A 12,749-nucleotide genomic window follows, 5' to 3' on the forward strand; every position below is an offset into this window, starting at 1 on the left:
ACACGTCCCAAAAATCGTATCCTCGTTAAAATCAGAGACGAACATATCGAAAAGTGTTCTCGAGAGAAAAAAATGTCAATTTACAAATATTTCCTATGCATTTTCCATCTTTAAGACAATTTCAAGCTTTTTGAACGATAAAAAAATATTTTTACCAATATTTTTCGTCCTTGGAACGTCTCTATTCGATCAAAAGTCATTTTCATGGTCAGATTCAGATTTAGCGAGATGAAGCATCCTTTTTCCCAACTTTCACCAAAATTCACGGATCTGAAGAATATAGAAAAAATTCTCAAAAAAATCCATTCGAATTGATTGAACTATCGTGAGAATTGTTCAGGTTGAAAAAAATTGTACAAATCGTCAAAAAGTCTTTTGAGGTATTTTTAATTTCATGAAAATCGACCACTGAAAGTGTTTACCAAAAATAAATTAGAGATGAATTAATTTCATTCAAAATCTCTTTTTCGATTCCTCAAAATATGTATTTTTCTGTAATTTGTGACTTTTTATCGGCATATTGGATGTTTAACGGGTCTTGCAAAGTTCAACGAGTGCTGAAAAAATCCTGCCAGTTTCATAAAAAAAGACTAATTGTAAGAAAATTTATTTTCTCATAATTTATTGTTCGGACTGAAAAAAAAATCGAATTACATTCTACAGTACTACTTCACTTGAAAAAGAAAACACTCATTTGTGGCTATTTTAGAGGATCCCGAATCTTGAGAGTGCTTTTTAGGGCGAGAGCCAGAGGGAGGGAGAGAATCTGAGAAACACTGTATTAGGTCCTGCAGAACTTTTGGAATGGTTTTATAAGAGTTCTCCATTTTGATTTCCAATTTTTTGACTTTTTCTATTTGAAATAATCATCTCAAAAAATGCTTAAATTCTTTATTGCCTGTTTTTCATTCAAACATAAAAAGTCAATTTTTGATTTGTTTAATTTAGAAAAAAAAACTTTTGTAAATTTTTAAAATTTTTGTTTGAATTTTCCCATTTTTTCCATCTTGAAAAAAATCAAAGTATTTTTTGCTCTTGTTTTCTTCATAATTTGTTTGTAGAATCGCATGTCCGAAAAATTCTGTTTTTTTTTTTTTTTTTTTTTTAACATCAATTTTTATACATTATTGAACTTTATGTAGTAATGTTCAGAATTGAGGCAACATACTTATTCCATCAATTTTTCTTTCAAATTGGAAAAATCATAATAATTTTCGTGGGTTTTAAATAAATATTTTTGTATTATTTGAAATAAACTAATTTTTTCGGTTTTAATTTTTGGATAAGTAGGTTAAAAAATTACAAGTTCAGAAGTGACTCTGTCCATTTAAAATTCTTCATAGGCTCTTGCTCTTTGAGTTATTCATGTCGAAATTGAATGAAATTTGCATTCAGTTGTTTTTTTCATGCTCCTCATAATATTTTTCAAATTGATGAACGTCGTTTTTGAATAATTTTTCCTTCAGCTCAAATTAATAACTTCTGTGTACAATGTTGTGTAAATTTAAATTTTCAAATTTACTTTTCTTCTGTTTCAGGTTGCCCGTTTGTGTGCTCAGTTTCGGATACGAGTAGAGTATCAGTGAATTTCAGTAGTTTAGAATTAATACCAGTTAACCAAGTGGCAAGATTTCACATGACTGTAGACAACAGTGCTTCAGCCGAACTTTCAGTTTCTGTTACCGGTAAGGAAACATATCTACCTACACCTGCAGAGAGAGACTTGTGTAAAAAATTCTCGTCGGGTATAAAAACATCCATTGCGATCTCAAACCATTTATATGATCTTCGATTGTTTCAGGACCTACCAGTGAATTACCGGTAAAAGTGACCGGAAACGTTCACAGCGGTTTCACAGCTGAATTTACTCCACAACAAGTTGGATCTCATACGATAGCTGTCGACTATAATGGCCATCCGATCTACGGTACACCTTTTGTTTCAAAAGTATACGATGCTAAACAAGTGATCGTTGGCAATGTGCCCAAAGGACATGTGGGAAATACGCTTCAATTTACTGGTAAGCGTTAGAAAAAAAATCTCATATTAAATGATGTAGGTACCGGTTCCTTTCGATGGAAGTGGATTTTCAAAATTCATTTGTATGATTTACAGTGGATGCTAGTCAAGCTGGAGAAGGAAATTTAGAAATTACAATTAGCGCTCGCGGTACAAATATTCCGACACAAGTCCATCCGCAAAGAAATGCTAAATTTACCGTCAGTTTCGTACCAATTGAACCGACTGATCATATTATTAGCATTCATTTCAATAAAGAACCAGTACCAGGTAAAGTTATCCTACGTAATTCTAATTTAAAATAGAAAAGTATTACCATTGAAAAGAAAAAAAATTGCTAAATGAGCATTCGATGGGCTTTTTTTAGGTTCACCGTTTATTGCCAACGTCAGCGGAGATTTTCCATTAGTAAATGGAGCCGCTTTAAATTCAGCACCCGTTGGCAGTAATTCTTACTTCACAATGAGCAACGTATCCGGCAATTTAGAAGATATCGAAGTCAATGTGGAGGGTATGTATCAGATTGATTTCACTTCTAAGAAATACTCGTACTATGGCATGGTTTGCTCGTTTTTATAAATCTTAGGTGTATTAAATGATCAGCATTAGATATCACGAAATTTTATTGCATAGCACTGTGGTTGACGTTTCTGGGTGTTTTTTTTTTTGCAATCGAGCTGTGATGTTTGCGCTCTTTGCTTGTGTAAATTTAAGATTTTTGTGTTGAAGATGAGGGTTTGGTTTATGTATAGTAAAATTGTTGATAGCCTGATAGGGTAGGATGATGTGTTGTACATAAGTATTATGTATATTTTTTTCAAGCTTTATGGTGCACCTAAAAAATTGCCAAAACAATGAAAATTGAAGAATTTTTTTAATGCATTATAATTATTGGCCGTTTTGTCAATTCTTTGAATTTTTGAAAACGATTTGTTTGGGATTTCAAATTGCATGAAAATGATAGTTAATTGGCAACACTGCGATAAATTTTTTTCAGCGAATCGTTCTTGAACACTTTGAGATATTTTTCCTATTGGGTAAATGATTTGAAGTTCACGAACGATGGGTACTGCGTTGAGTAAATCGTTTTCGAACGACTTGACTTGAGGAATAAAAAAATTTTAATTAATAAAAATTCAAAATTTTGTGAAAATGAAATCAAAATTGTTTAGTTATCACATAGTTGAGTTGTTTGCGAATGATTCATTGCGAGATTGTCAAATCGTTCACGAACGATGTCCATTTCTTGAGCGAATCGTTCTCGAAAGACTTGAAAAAAAATAAAAATGTTTCCTGTTGAATATTTTACCAAAATTTATACATTTTATAGTTTATGAACGATTCATTCATTGTAAGATTGTCAAACCAAATCGTTCGAGAACGATGAGCATTATTTTGAGTGAATCGTTCTCGAACGACTTGAGAAATCTGCAGGTAAAAATAAAAAAAATTAAAAAATTAGAATGATGAAAATTGTCAATTGTGCAAAAAAACGGATTAGTCGTTCGCGAACGATTCGCGGCGAGATTATCAAATCGTTCACGAACGATGTTCACTTCTTGAGCAAATCGTTCTCGAAAGACTTAAAAAATTTTTCATGTTGGAAATTTTACCAAAATTTATAGTTCATGAACGATTCATCGTAAGATTGTCAAACCGAATCGTTCAAGAACGATAAGCATTGTTTTGAGTGAATCGTTCTCGAACGGCTTGAGAAATAGGTAGGTAAAAAATAAAAATAAACATGATGAAAATGATGAAAATTGTGCAAAAAAAAACATATAATGAAAGAAAATGGATTAGTCGTTCGCGAACGATTCGTGGCGAGATTATAAAATCGTTCACGAACGATGTTCACTTCTTGAGCGAATCGTTCTCGAAAGACTTTTACCAAAATTTATAGTTTATGAACGATTCATCGTAAGATTGTCAAACCGAATCGTTCAAGAACGATAAGCATTGTTTTGAGTGAATCGTTCTCGAACGACTTGAAAAATAGGCAGGTAAAATGTAAAAATAAACATTTATAAAAAAATTAAAATGATGAAAATTGTTCAAAAAAACGCATAATGAAAGAAAATAGATTAGTCGTTCGCGAACGATTCGTGGCAAGATTATCAAATCGTTCATTAACGATGTTCACTTCTTGAGCGAATCGTTTTCGAAAGAGTTGGAAAAATTTTCATGTTGGAAATTTTACCAAAATTTATAGTTCATGATTCATGAACGATTAATCATAAGATTGTCAAATCAAATCGTTCAGGAACGATGAGCATTGTTTTGACGTTTTGAGCGAATCATTCTCGAACGACTTGAGAAATAGGGAAGTAAAAATGAAAATAAAAATTTTAAAAATACAAAAATTGTGAAAAAAACACATAATGAAAGAAAATTGATCAGTCGTTCGCGAACGATCCGTGGCAAGATTATAAATCGTTCGTGAACGATGTTCACTCCTCCGAGCAGAAACGAGTCGTTCTCGAACGACTTGAAACATTTTTCTTGTTCGAATTTTTCACAAGTTTTGTGGTTCACTGGTTCGTGAACGAGTCATTATGGGGTTATCAAATCGTTCGCGAACGATAATAATTTTTTGACGAATCATTCCTGAACGACTTGAGAAGTGTTTCTAATTTTGTAAAAAATTGCTTGAAAATTCAAAATTGGAATGATTTGATTTTTTTATTGATTTAGTCGTTTGCGAATGATTCATTATGAAACGATCAAATCGTTCACAATGATATTCACTCATTTGAGAGAATCTTTCGCGACCGACTTGAAACATTTTTCTTTCACCTTTTTTTTTTTTTGCAAAAATTGAAGTTCGTGAACGATTTAATGATTTATTATGAGATTTATCAGAATCGTTCGAGAATGATAAACATTACTTTGACTGAGTGAATCGTTCTAGAACGACTTGTGGAATCTTCTCAATTACACAAAAAAAATTGCGTGAAAATTTCATGGTGTAGTTCAATGAACGAATTATTATAAAATTATCAAATAGGTAGGTAGTTTGCAAATTATAAGTGCTGTTCTGAATGAATCGTTCGCGAATGACTCGAGAGATTGTACTGATAAATTGGAAAATTGCTTAAAATTGAATAATTTTTTAGTCGTTTGCGAATGATTCATTATGAGATTTTCATTTGTCAACCAAATCGTTCAAGGATTGTCAAATCGTTCACGAACGATGGTCATTTTTGAGCGAATCGTTTCCGAACGACGTGTCTGAGCTCTGTTCTGAATGAATTGTTCATTGTTGTTCTCGCACAACTTGTAAAATGTTCCCAAAAAATTGCTTGAAAATTGAAGTTTTTTGTCGTTCTCAGATGATTTATTAAGAATGTTTTTTTTTTTTTTTTTTTTTTTGATTTGTAGAGTTTTTTGTATAAGAATCGTTTGAAAATTGATGAATCATATTGTTAATTGAATGATTTTTTTTTTTTTTTTGAAAATTGCTAGATGATTTATTTTTTTTATTTTCTGTCAGTGTTGCCAATATCAATTGGAATTTGGAAAGTCATTTCTAGGGAAAAAATCAAAATGCGTGAATTTTGAACACGTAAATTTTGGATTAAATTTTATTCGATGTATAACTGTCTATGAATTTGAAGGAATGTATCTCCTTCCCATTCCCCTTCTTCTTTTGTGTTGTATACCAAACGATTTTGAATCTCGAATAACTTGTTGTATTTTTTATTTATTTTTTCAGCCATTTATTGCGAAAGTTTTAGTACTATACTTGTCGTGTTTTTCTGATTTCTTCCATTCAAAGAGGTATTTTATTATTTTTTCCAGGTACAAAATTAAACAAACTTCGCCTTTATTAGTTTTTCTATTTTCTTTTATTATTCTCGAATCTGTTCCACTTCTTAATTCCTCCTCTTCCTTTTCTTTCCGGATTCCATTCTCGGTGAACGCGTATTAATCTTAATAAAAATTAATACGTTGCGCTTTTTTTTTCTTTTTTTATTTCAGAAAATATATATTGTTCAAAAATTTCGCAATGATGGTGTTGGGTTGTAAAATAGAATGGTACGTCGGGTTGTGGCTATATAATTTTTCAAATCAGCTGTGAATATTGCGCTTTGCATGTTTCTTTTTTTTTTGCTTTTGCTTTTTTTTATAAAGTCGTATTCCTATTGTTAGTATAAATAGATTTGCGATTGAAACAATTGATCAATTTTATCACCGCTATTTCGTTTTTTTTATTATCATTTTTTTTTTTTTAAATCGACTGTGTATTAATTTAGAGGTGGAATGATTCGCACTAAGTATTATTATAACTGCTATAAATTACCTTTTTTTTTATGTATAAATTTTTTATGTGTTAACGCGATAACAAAAGAGTTTTCGATCCATTTTGTTCTACATTTCACATTAATCACATTTTTTAATTACCGAACGCGGTAGAAAAATTTTTATTTAGCGAATTAAATCATTTTTGATTACACAAATAAATACCTACACCTACTTTAGAGAAAAAAAATTGACATTGGCTTATTTTTTTTACTGTTGTTGAAAAATGATATGTTAACATTGGCTTAGTTTTTTTCTTCTTCTTAAATATTTTAAACACTAAAATAATTACTAAGAACTCCACCGAATTCCCTGTGTATTTTTTCCCGGCACGAGGGCGAAATATTGATTAATAGACTTCTTTAGGTCCAAACGGGCAGTCGGTACCTGCTCTAGTTAAAGACACCGGTAAACAAACATTTAATGTGGAATTCTGTCCCAAACTCGTCGGCGAGCATAAGATCGGAGTCAGTTATAAAAAGGTGCCCTTGGCTGGGTCTCCTTTCAGTTGCAAAGTCTACGATGTGAACGCTATCAAAGTCACACCGGTCAAAAATGGAGTTATTGGGCAACCTGTTACTTTTATCAGTGAGTAAATCGAGTAAATTTTCAAGTGCTGGATGAAATTGAGTGGGATTTTGAGATGAGTTTGTTCCCTTTTTGATGTACAGTTGAGACGAGTCAAGCTGGTCCTGGAAATTTGGAGGTTACGGTTAATGGTGGACGTGTTCCTACTACAGCTCAAGGTCAAGGACCTCACACTTACGCTATATCGTTTACTCCGAGACAACCTGCAGTTCATACGGTCGATTTGAGGTTCAATGGGAAAGATGTGCCTGGTAAGTCACTAACTGGAGTTTGATTATTGATCTCTGAATAATATTTAGAGCCATTTTGAAACGTCCTGATATTAAAATTCATCGTGTGAATTATTTTTTCAGGATCACCCTTCACTTGCTCAGTCAGCGAAGCAGCCAGAGTCGTTCTATCCAACGAAGACAAAGTATCGGTAGATAAACCAGCGAAATTCGTCATCGAATGCGAACCCTCCATCGGAACCCCCAAAGTACAAGTCCTATCTCCGAGTCGAATCGCTTTACCTGTTCAGCTCGTACCTTTGGACACCTCTGGCAGATTTTCAGCTCAATTTGTAGCCAAAGATGTTGGTAAGTAAATAAACAGAGATCATCGTCTGATTGATTGAAAAATTATGTAAATTTGACTCGTGTCTTGTACGTGTTTGATTTGATGCAGGCGATCACAGCGTCGAAGTGAAAATAAACGGAAATCACGTCGAAGGAAGTCCATTTTTGATCAAAGCCTACGACGCGAGTAAAGTCAAAGTTACCGATATTAATTCAGGTTTTGTCGACAGTCCGGTGTATTTTACAAGTATGAAAGCATTATTTTACCATCTCTTACTCGTATATGCTGCTCGATGATTGTAAAAATATTCATCTTGTAATACGTGCCTATGATATTTACACAGTCAACGCGAGCCAAGCCGGAGCCGGAAACTTGGAAATAATAGTTTCGGTGAACGGATGCAATGTACCGAATTACGTGCAATCGGAAGGAAACGCCAAATTTAGAGTGAATTTCAAACCTAGAGAAGCTGCTCCCCACAACTTGAGCGTTCGATTCAACGGCGAACCTGTTCCAGGTTAAAGAGCATATTAAATAGCAATGTGATTTGCTTTAGCTACCGAAGTTAAAATGGCGGAGTGTTTTAATCAAGGTATTGTTTCAGGATCACCGTTCACATGCAAGATATTCAAATCGGATCAAATCCTCGCCAATGAGGATGGACTGAAGATGTGCCATGTCGGTAGACTGACGACGATAAATGTAGATTCACCGTCTGATTCGTCTATCTGCAAAGTGATCGTGACTGCTCCAAATGGACGCCAGATACCGGTCGATACGAATACGAAGATCGATAATAGGATTTTGGCCAAATTTACTCCCGTTGAAGTTGGTAAGAGGAAGAGATGTTGATTGAGGTGGATGCAGTTTTATGAGAAGATGAATTTTTGAAATCGAGTTTATTTTTTTTTCAGGTCATCATGTGATTAATGTTGAAGTCGATGGGAATCCAATCAAGGGAAGTCCTTTCACCTGTAATGTGTATAATGTTGATAAAATCAAAGTCACCGGATTGGGAACTGCTAAAGTAAGTGACAGATGAATGTAAAAAAATAAATATTACCAGAGCAGAAAATTCATCGAACGTTGAAAGTGAATTCAAAAAACACTGATTTGATTTAGCCAAACTTGGCTGGGTTTTTAAAAATAATTTTCAATGCTTATGAATGTTTTTTCCTTGTGATAATTTTTACTTCAAGTTATCTAAAATTTAACGTCATCTCCATAACGATAGGTAATTTTATATTGAAATTCGCGAATGAGGGAGGGGGGGTCTTACTTGGTGATTTTTTTTTAGATTAAAATACATATTTTACTACCAATTAGGTTTTTAATTTCTTTTATGACCATTTTTTATTTTTTATTTCGGTTATATGGACTTCTTACGATTTAAAAGTGATTTAAAACTGTATGTTTTAAAGCCTTAATTTTTTATTCAAAAAAATGGAAAAGATGAAAAAAAATTCACGATAAGCCAATAATTTCAAAACAAGCCAAAAAATTTAATATAAAAATTGAAATTTGTTCAAGGAAATGTGCCTAATTTGTCCTACCAAGCAATAATTTTGTTTTACAATAATAATTTTTTTTACTTTTGTGAACAGGTTGGCAAACCGGTTACATTCAGCGTCGATGCAACCGAAGCTGGAGAAGGTACTCTGGAGTTGGTCATCAGTACCGAATTAAGCACAGTGAAAGCTGAAGTTGTGGCATGTTCCAGAGGGCTTTACGACGTAACTTTTGTACCTCATCAGATTTTACCTCACTTCGTTAATATCTCATTCAACGAAGAAAGTTTACCAGGTACCTACTTAAACACTTTCGTTATGTTGATCCGATAGTTGTGCACTTTGACACCTGAAATTAAACTCTCAAGATCGTAAACATCAATTTGAGGCATTTAAAAAATGAATTCCAATTTGTAAAAATGTTTAGGGAAGAAATGGATAGATTTTTTTTCAAAAAATTCTCTGTCTCAGTTACAGATTGTAGCGAAAAGTATTTTTCATAATTGGTTCTTTGAAAAGAAGAGAGAGAAAGTTTTTTTTAAAAAAAAAAAAAAAAACAATAACCTATTGAAAAAAATTGTCACCAGGAAAAGTTTTCAGAAAATCTGCAACAGATTTGAAGATAATTTTAAGATTTGAAAATTTTGATTAATTATTCGAGAGCTAAAATTAATCCGAGAAAATCCTCCCCCCCCCCTCCTCCCTCTGTTCATCAAAAATCAGCCAGTGGAACATTTTTAATAAATTATGATAAAATCCTGGATTTACCTACTTTTTGGAATTGTGAAAATTGAAAACATCCATCTTGAGAGTTTCGTTTTTATTATTTTCTTAATTTTTTGATATCTCAAGCACATAAAAATTTGTTGTACCCAAAGAAGCTAAATCGACAGAACGTCGTTAAAATACCTCATCAGAAGAAATTTGAGATGCCAAAGTTCATTTTTGGAGCTTGGAAAATTTTTTTAAAATCAAAGTTCAACTTGGAATTAATTTGAATTAATTCAAATTAGGTATATTAAATTATCTTAAATTGAATCAGGTTGATTTTTTTTTTGATTGATTTATGTTTAAAACAAATGAAAAAACAAAACAATGTTTTGAACAAAAAAACCTCTTAAAATGTTTTTTTTTTCAACTCAAATTTCCTTGAAAAAACACGTTTTTTTTCAGTTTATCGTTGAAAAAGAAGTGGAATTAAATGAACTGTATTTTTAAATTTTCATTTTTTCCTGTACTTTTTTTTAGATAAATATGTATTATGATTTCAATTTTTCAATATTTCTTGAGTCTTATAGCTATTTTATGACGTCAAAAATTGATGACTGGATAACGGATATTTGAAAAACTGAATCCAAAACATATGAATTTGTGTTTAAAACAAATTTTAAACGTATTTTTTCAAACACATAGTTTTAAACAAGAAAAAAAAGTTTTAAAATTAAAAAAAAACGTTTTGTACGAAAAAGTTTTTTTTTTAATCACGTTTTTGTTCAACTTTGCGTAAATCAGTCAAAAAAATCAACGTGATTCAATTTAAAATAAGTTAATTTAATTTAAATTTAATTTGAATCAATTCAAATTAATTTAAGTTGAATTTTGATTTTTTTAAATTCTCCAAGCCCCAAAAATGAACTTTTGCCCCTCAAATTTTATCTGGTGGGGTATTTTAGCGTGTTCTGTCGATTTAGCTTCGTTGGGTACTAAAAATTTTCATGCACGTACTTGAGATATCTCACGAGTTAAATCAAGTTATATTTTAATAATTTTGGGTAAAAAAAAGTAGAAAAATCAAATTTTACTTATTTGAGCCAAAAGTCTTGATTGGCATGTACCATGTTTTTGGCACCCAGAATCGTCAGGAAATTGCTTCGAACCATTTCGAGATGTTCTGGAGCCTCCAGCAGATTTTTTAAAATTATATTTGCCAAATATTTTTGAATTTGAGTTAGAAATATGAAATTTAAATTTATTTTTTGCTCTATTTTCGACATGCTCAGTCGACTGAAGGTTTAAATACAGAAGTCATTTGAACATATTTTACTGCATTTTTTTTTTTTTTTTTTTTGAAAACAGAAGTTCTTAAAATATTGCTAAAGGCTCAAGAACGATTCGAAATCATTTCCTGTCGACTCAGCGTGTCGAAAATAAGATTGAAATTAAACTTCAACTTTATAATTTAATTGGGAAAAATGTTGTGAAAATTTCAATTTCTCAAAATCTACCGGTGGCTTCTGAATTTTTCAAAGCAGTATCACTTTTAATCAATTTTAGATGTCGAGAATAGGGTATACACACTAAATTTAATCCTTCTTACTCAATCACGTACTATTTTTTTTTTTTTTTTTTGCTTTTTGTGCCAAAATCATTCCAAAAATAAAGTTTTGCAACTGAAATTTCTGAGTCTTTTGTCATTAAAACCGAACTAAAAGCTTCAAAATAGTATTCAAAAAGTTTCAAAAAAATTAAAAATTTTTATTAGGTACTTACTTAGTTTTGTAAAATCACTCATTTTTACTTGACAATTTTTTTGGAATTTTTTGATAATTTTAACTTCAATATTTCTCCCTTTTCTTATGAAAAATTCATCTTGACTGAAAATATCTCAACGCTTGGTATAATTTTAACCACCAATCCGTTCTGATTCATTTTTTCAGGAAGTCCTTTCCGCTGCGACGTTGTAGAAATACCTGGTAAAAAAGGCAGCACAGCAACAGCTCGAGGCGAAGGTCTAAACCAAGTGATTTTAGGATCAACAGCGTACTTTGAAATAAACCCACATTCCTTAGATCATGGCCAAATTGAAGTACAAGTCACAGGTAAATTAATTAATTAGATCTAATGATGACTCTGAGTTTTTGATTCCCTCGGTGAATTTTTCATTCTAACCTGTGATTATGTTTTCGTACAGGTCCTGATGGTAAAACATTACCAGTGGTTTTGGAAAAATTAGAATCCGGCCTGTTTCGTGTCAAATACAAACCTACAGTAGTAGGCAATCATACGGTTACCGTTTTGCAGAGAAAACAACCTATTTCAAAACATCCTTGGAATGTGCAAGTATTCGATCCGACCAAAGTGAAGATATTCGATCGAAGCGAAGCTTTTTGCAATCAACCTGCTAGTTTCAAAGGTACTTGAAAATTTCTCAACTTGAGTTCACTTATTTATTTTTCATTTTTTAAATGTGTCTCATTATGTTGTGAATTTAATTTCAGTCGATACTCGTGGAGCTGGCAGTGGTGCTCTGACTCTAGGTGTAAAAGCAGCAACATCCGAAGTCAAGCATACTCTACATGAGCTCGATGCTCAAGGAATTTACCAAGTTAATTATCATCCAACGGTTCCAATACCTCATCGTATCTTAATAAAATACAACAACGTTTACATACCAGGTACCAGAATATTGATAAAAAAACAAACATATCGAATGCATATTTCAAAATAAGGGAAAGTCTTAACTGTGAGATGATTTCTTGCCTCTAGGATGTCCATTAGAAGTACCTGTCAGCGATCCAGCCATTGGCCAAGATGTCTGCGCTATTGGAATGGGATTGTATCAATCTAGAGCTAACCACGTGACTAGTTTCGTCATATATACGGCTGGATACTCGCCCAATGACTTCGATGTCGTTGTCACCGGTCCTCATGGCACAGCTATACCAGTAAGGTGTTACCAACAAAAAGATGGCAACCTGTTGACTGAATTCACCGCCGCCAATACCGGTAAAAAGAATATATAATTCGGTAGACATTAAAACACTGTACGGAATG

At 32.3% G+C, this 12,749-nt stretch overlaps 1 protein-coding gene across 6 annotated transcripts in view; it reads left to right on the forward strand.

Moving 5' to 3' along the window:
• Nucleotides 1-12,749, forward strand: part of jbug (filamin-type immunoglobulin domains fbug) — a 118,600-nt gene that overhangs the window by 95,962 nt on the left and 9,889 nt on the right. For 3 of the 6 annotated variants that reach the window (XR_010557990.1, XM_065358860.1, XM_065358861.1), the window contains 16 exons: nucleotides 1,539-1,685; nucleotides 1,802-2,020; nucleotides 2,116-2,289; nucleotides 2,387-2,530; nucleotides 6,688-6,909; nucleotides 6,993-7,160; nucleotides 7,263-7,487; nucleotides 7,576-7,713; nucleotides 7,811-7,984; nucleotides 8,072-8,299; nucleotides 8,382-8,494; nucleotides 9,072-9,270; nucleotides 11,633-11,794; nucleotides 11,887-12,108; nucleotides 12,194-12,370; nucleotides 12,462-12,701. Coding sequence is in view for 5 of the 6 variants with exons in the window: in XM_065358860.1 (XP_065214932.1) it covers nucleotides 1,539-1,685; nucleotides 1,802-2,020; nucleotides 2,116-2,289; nucleotides 2,387-2,530; nucleotides 6,688-6,909; nucleotides 6,993-7,160; nucleotides 7,263-7,487; nucleotides 7,576-7,713; nucleotides 7,811-7,984; nucleotides 8,072-8,299; nucleotides 8,382-8,494; nucleotides 9,072-9,270; nucleotides 11,633-11,794; nucleotides 11,887-12,108; nucleotides 12,194-12,370; nucleotides 12,462-12,701 (2,952 nt within the window). In the remaining variant the exon portion in view is untranslated. The other 3 variants (XM_065358864.1, XM_065358862.1, XM_065358863.1) reach the window with 3 other exon arrangements.

This window comes from Planococcus citri, chromosome 3, assembly GCF_950023065.1.
Source record: "Planococcus citri chromosome 3, ihPlaCitr1.1, whole genome shotgun sequence".
Taxonomy (NCBI): Eukaryota; Metazoa; Arthropoda; class Insecta; order Hemiptera; family Pseudococcidae; genus Planococcus; species Planococcus citri.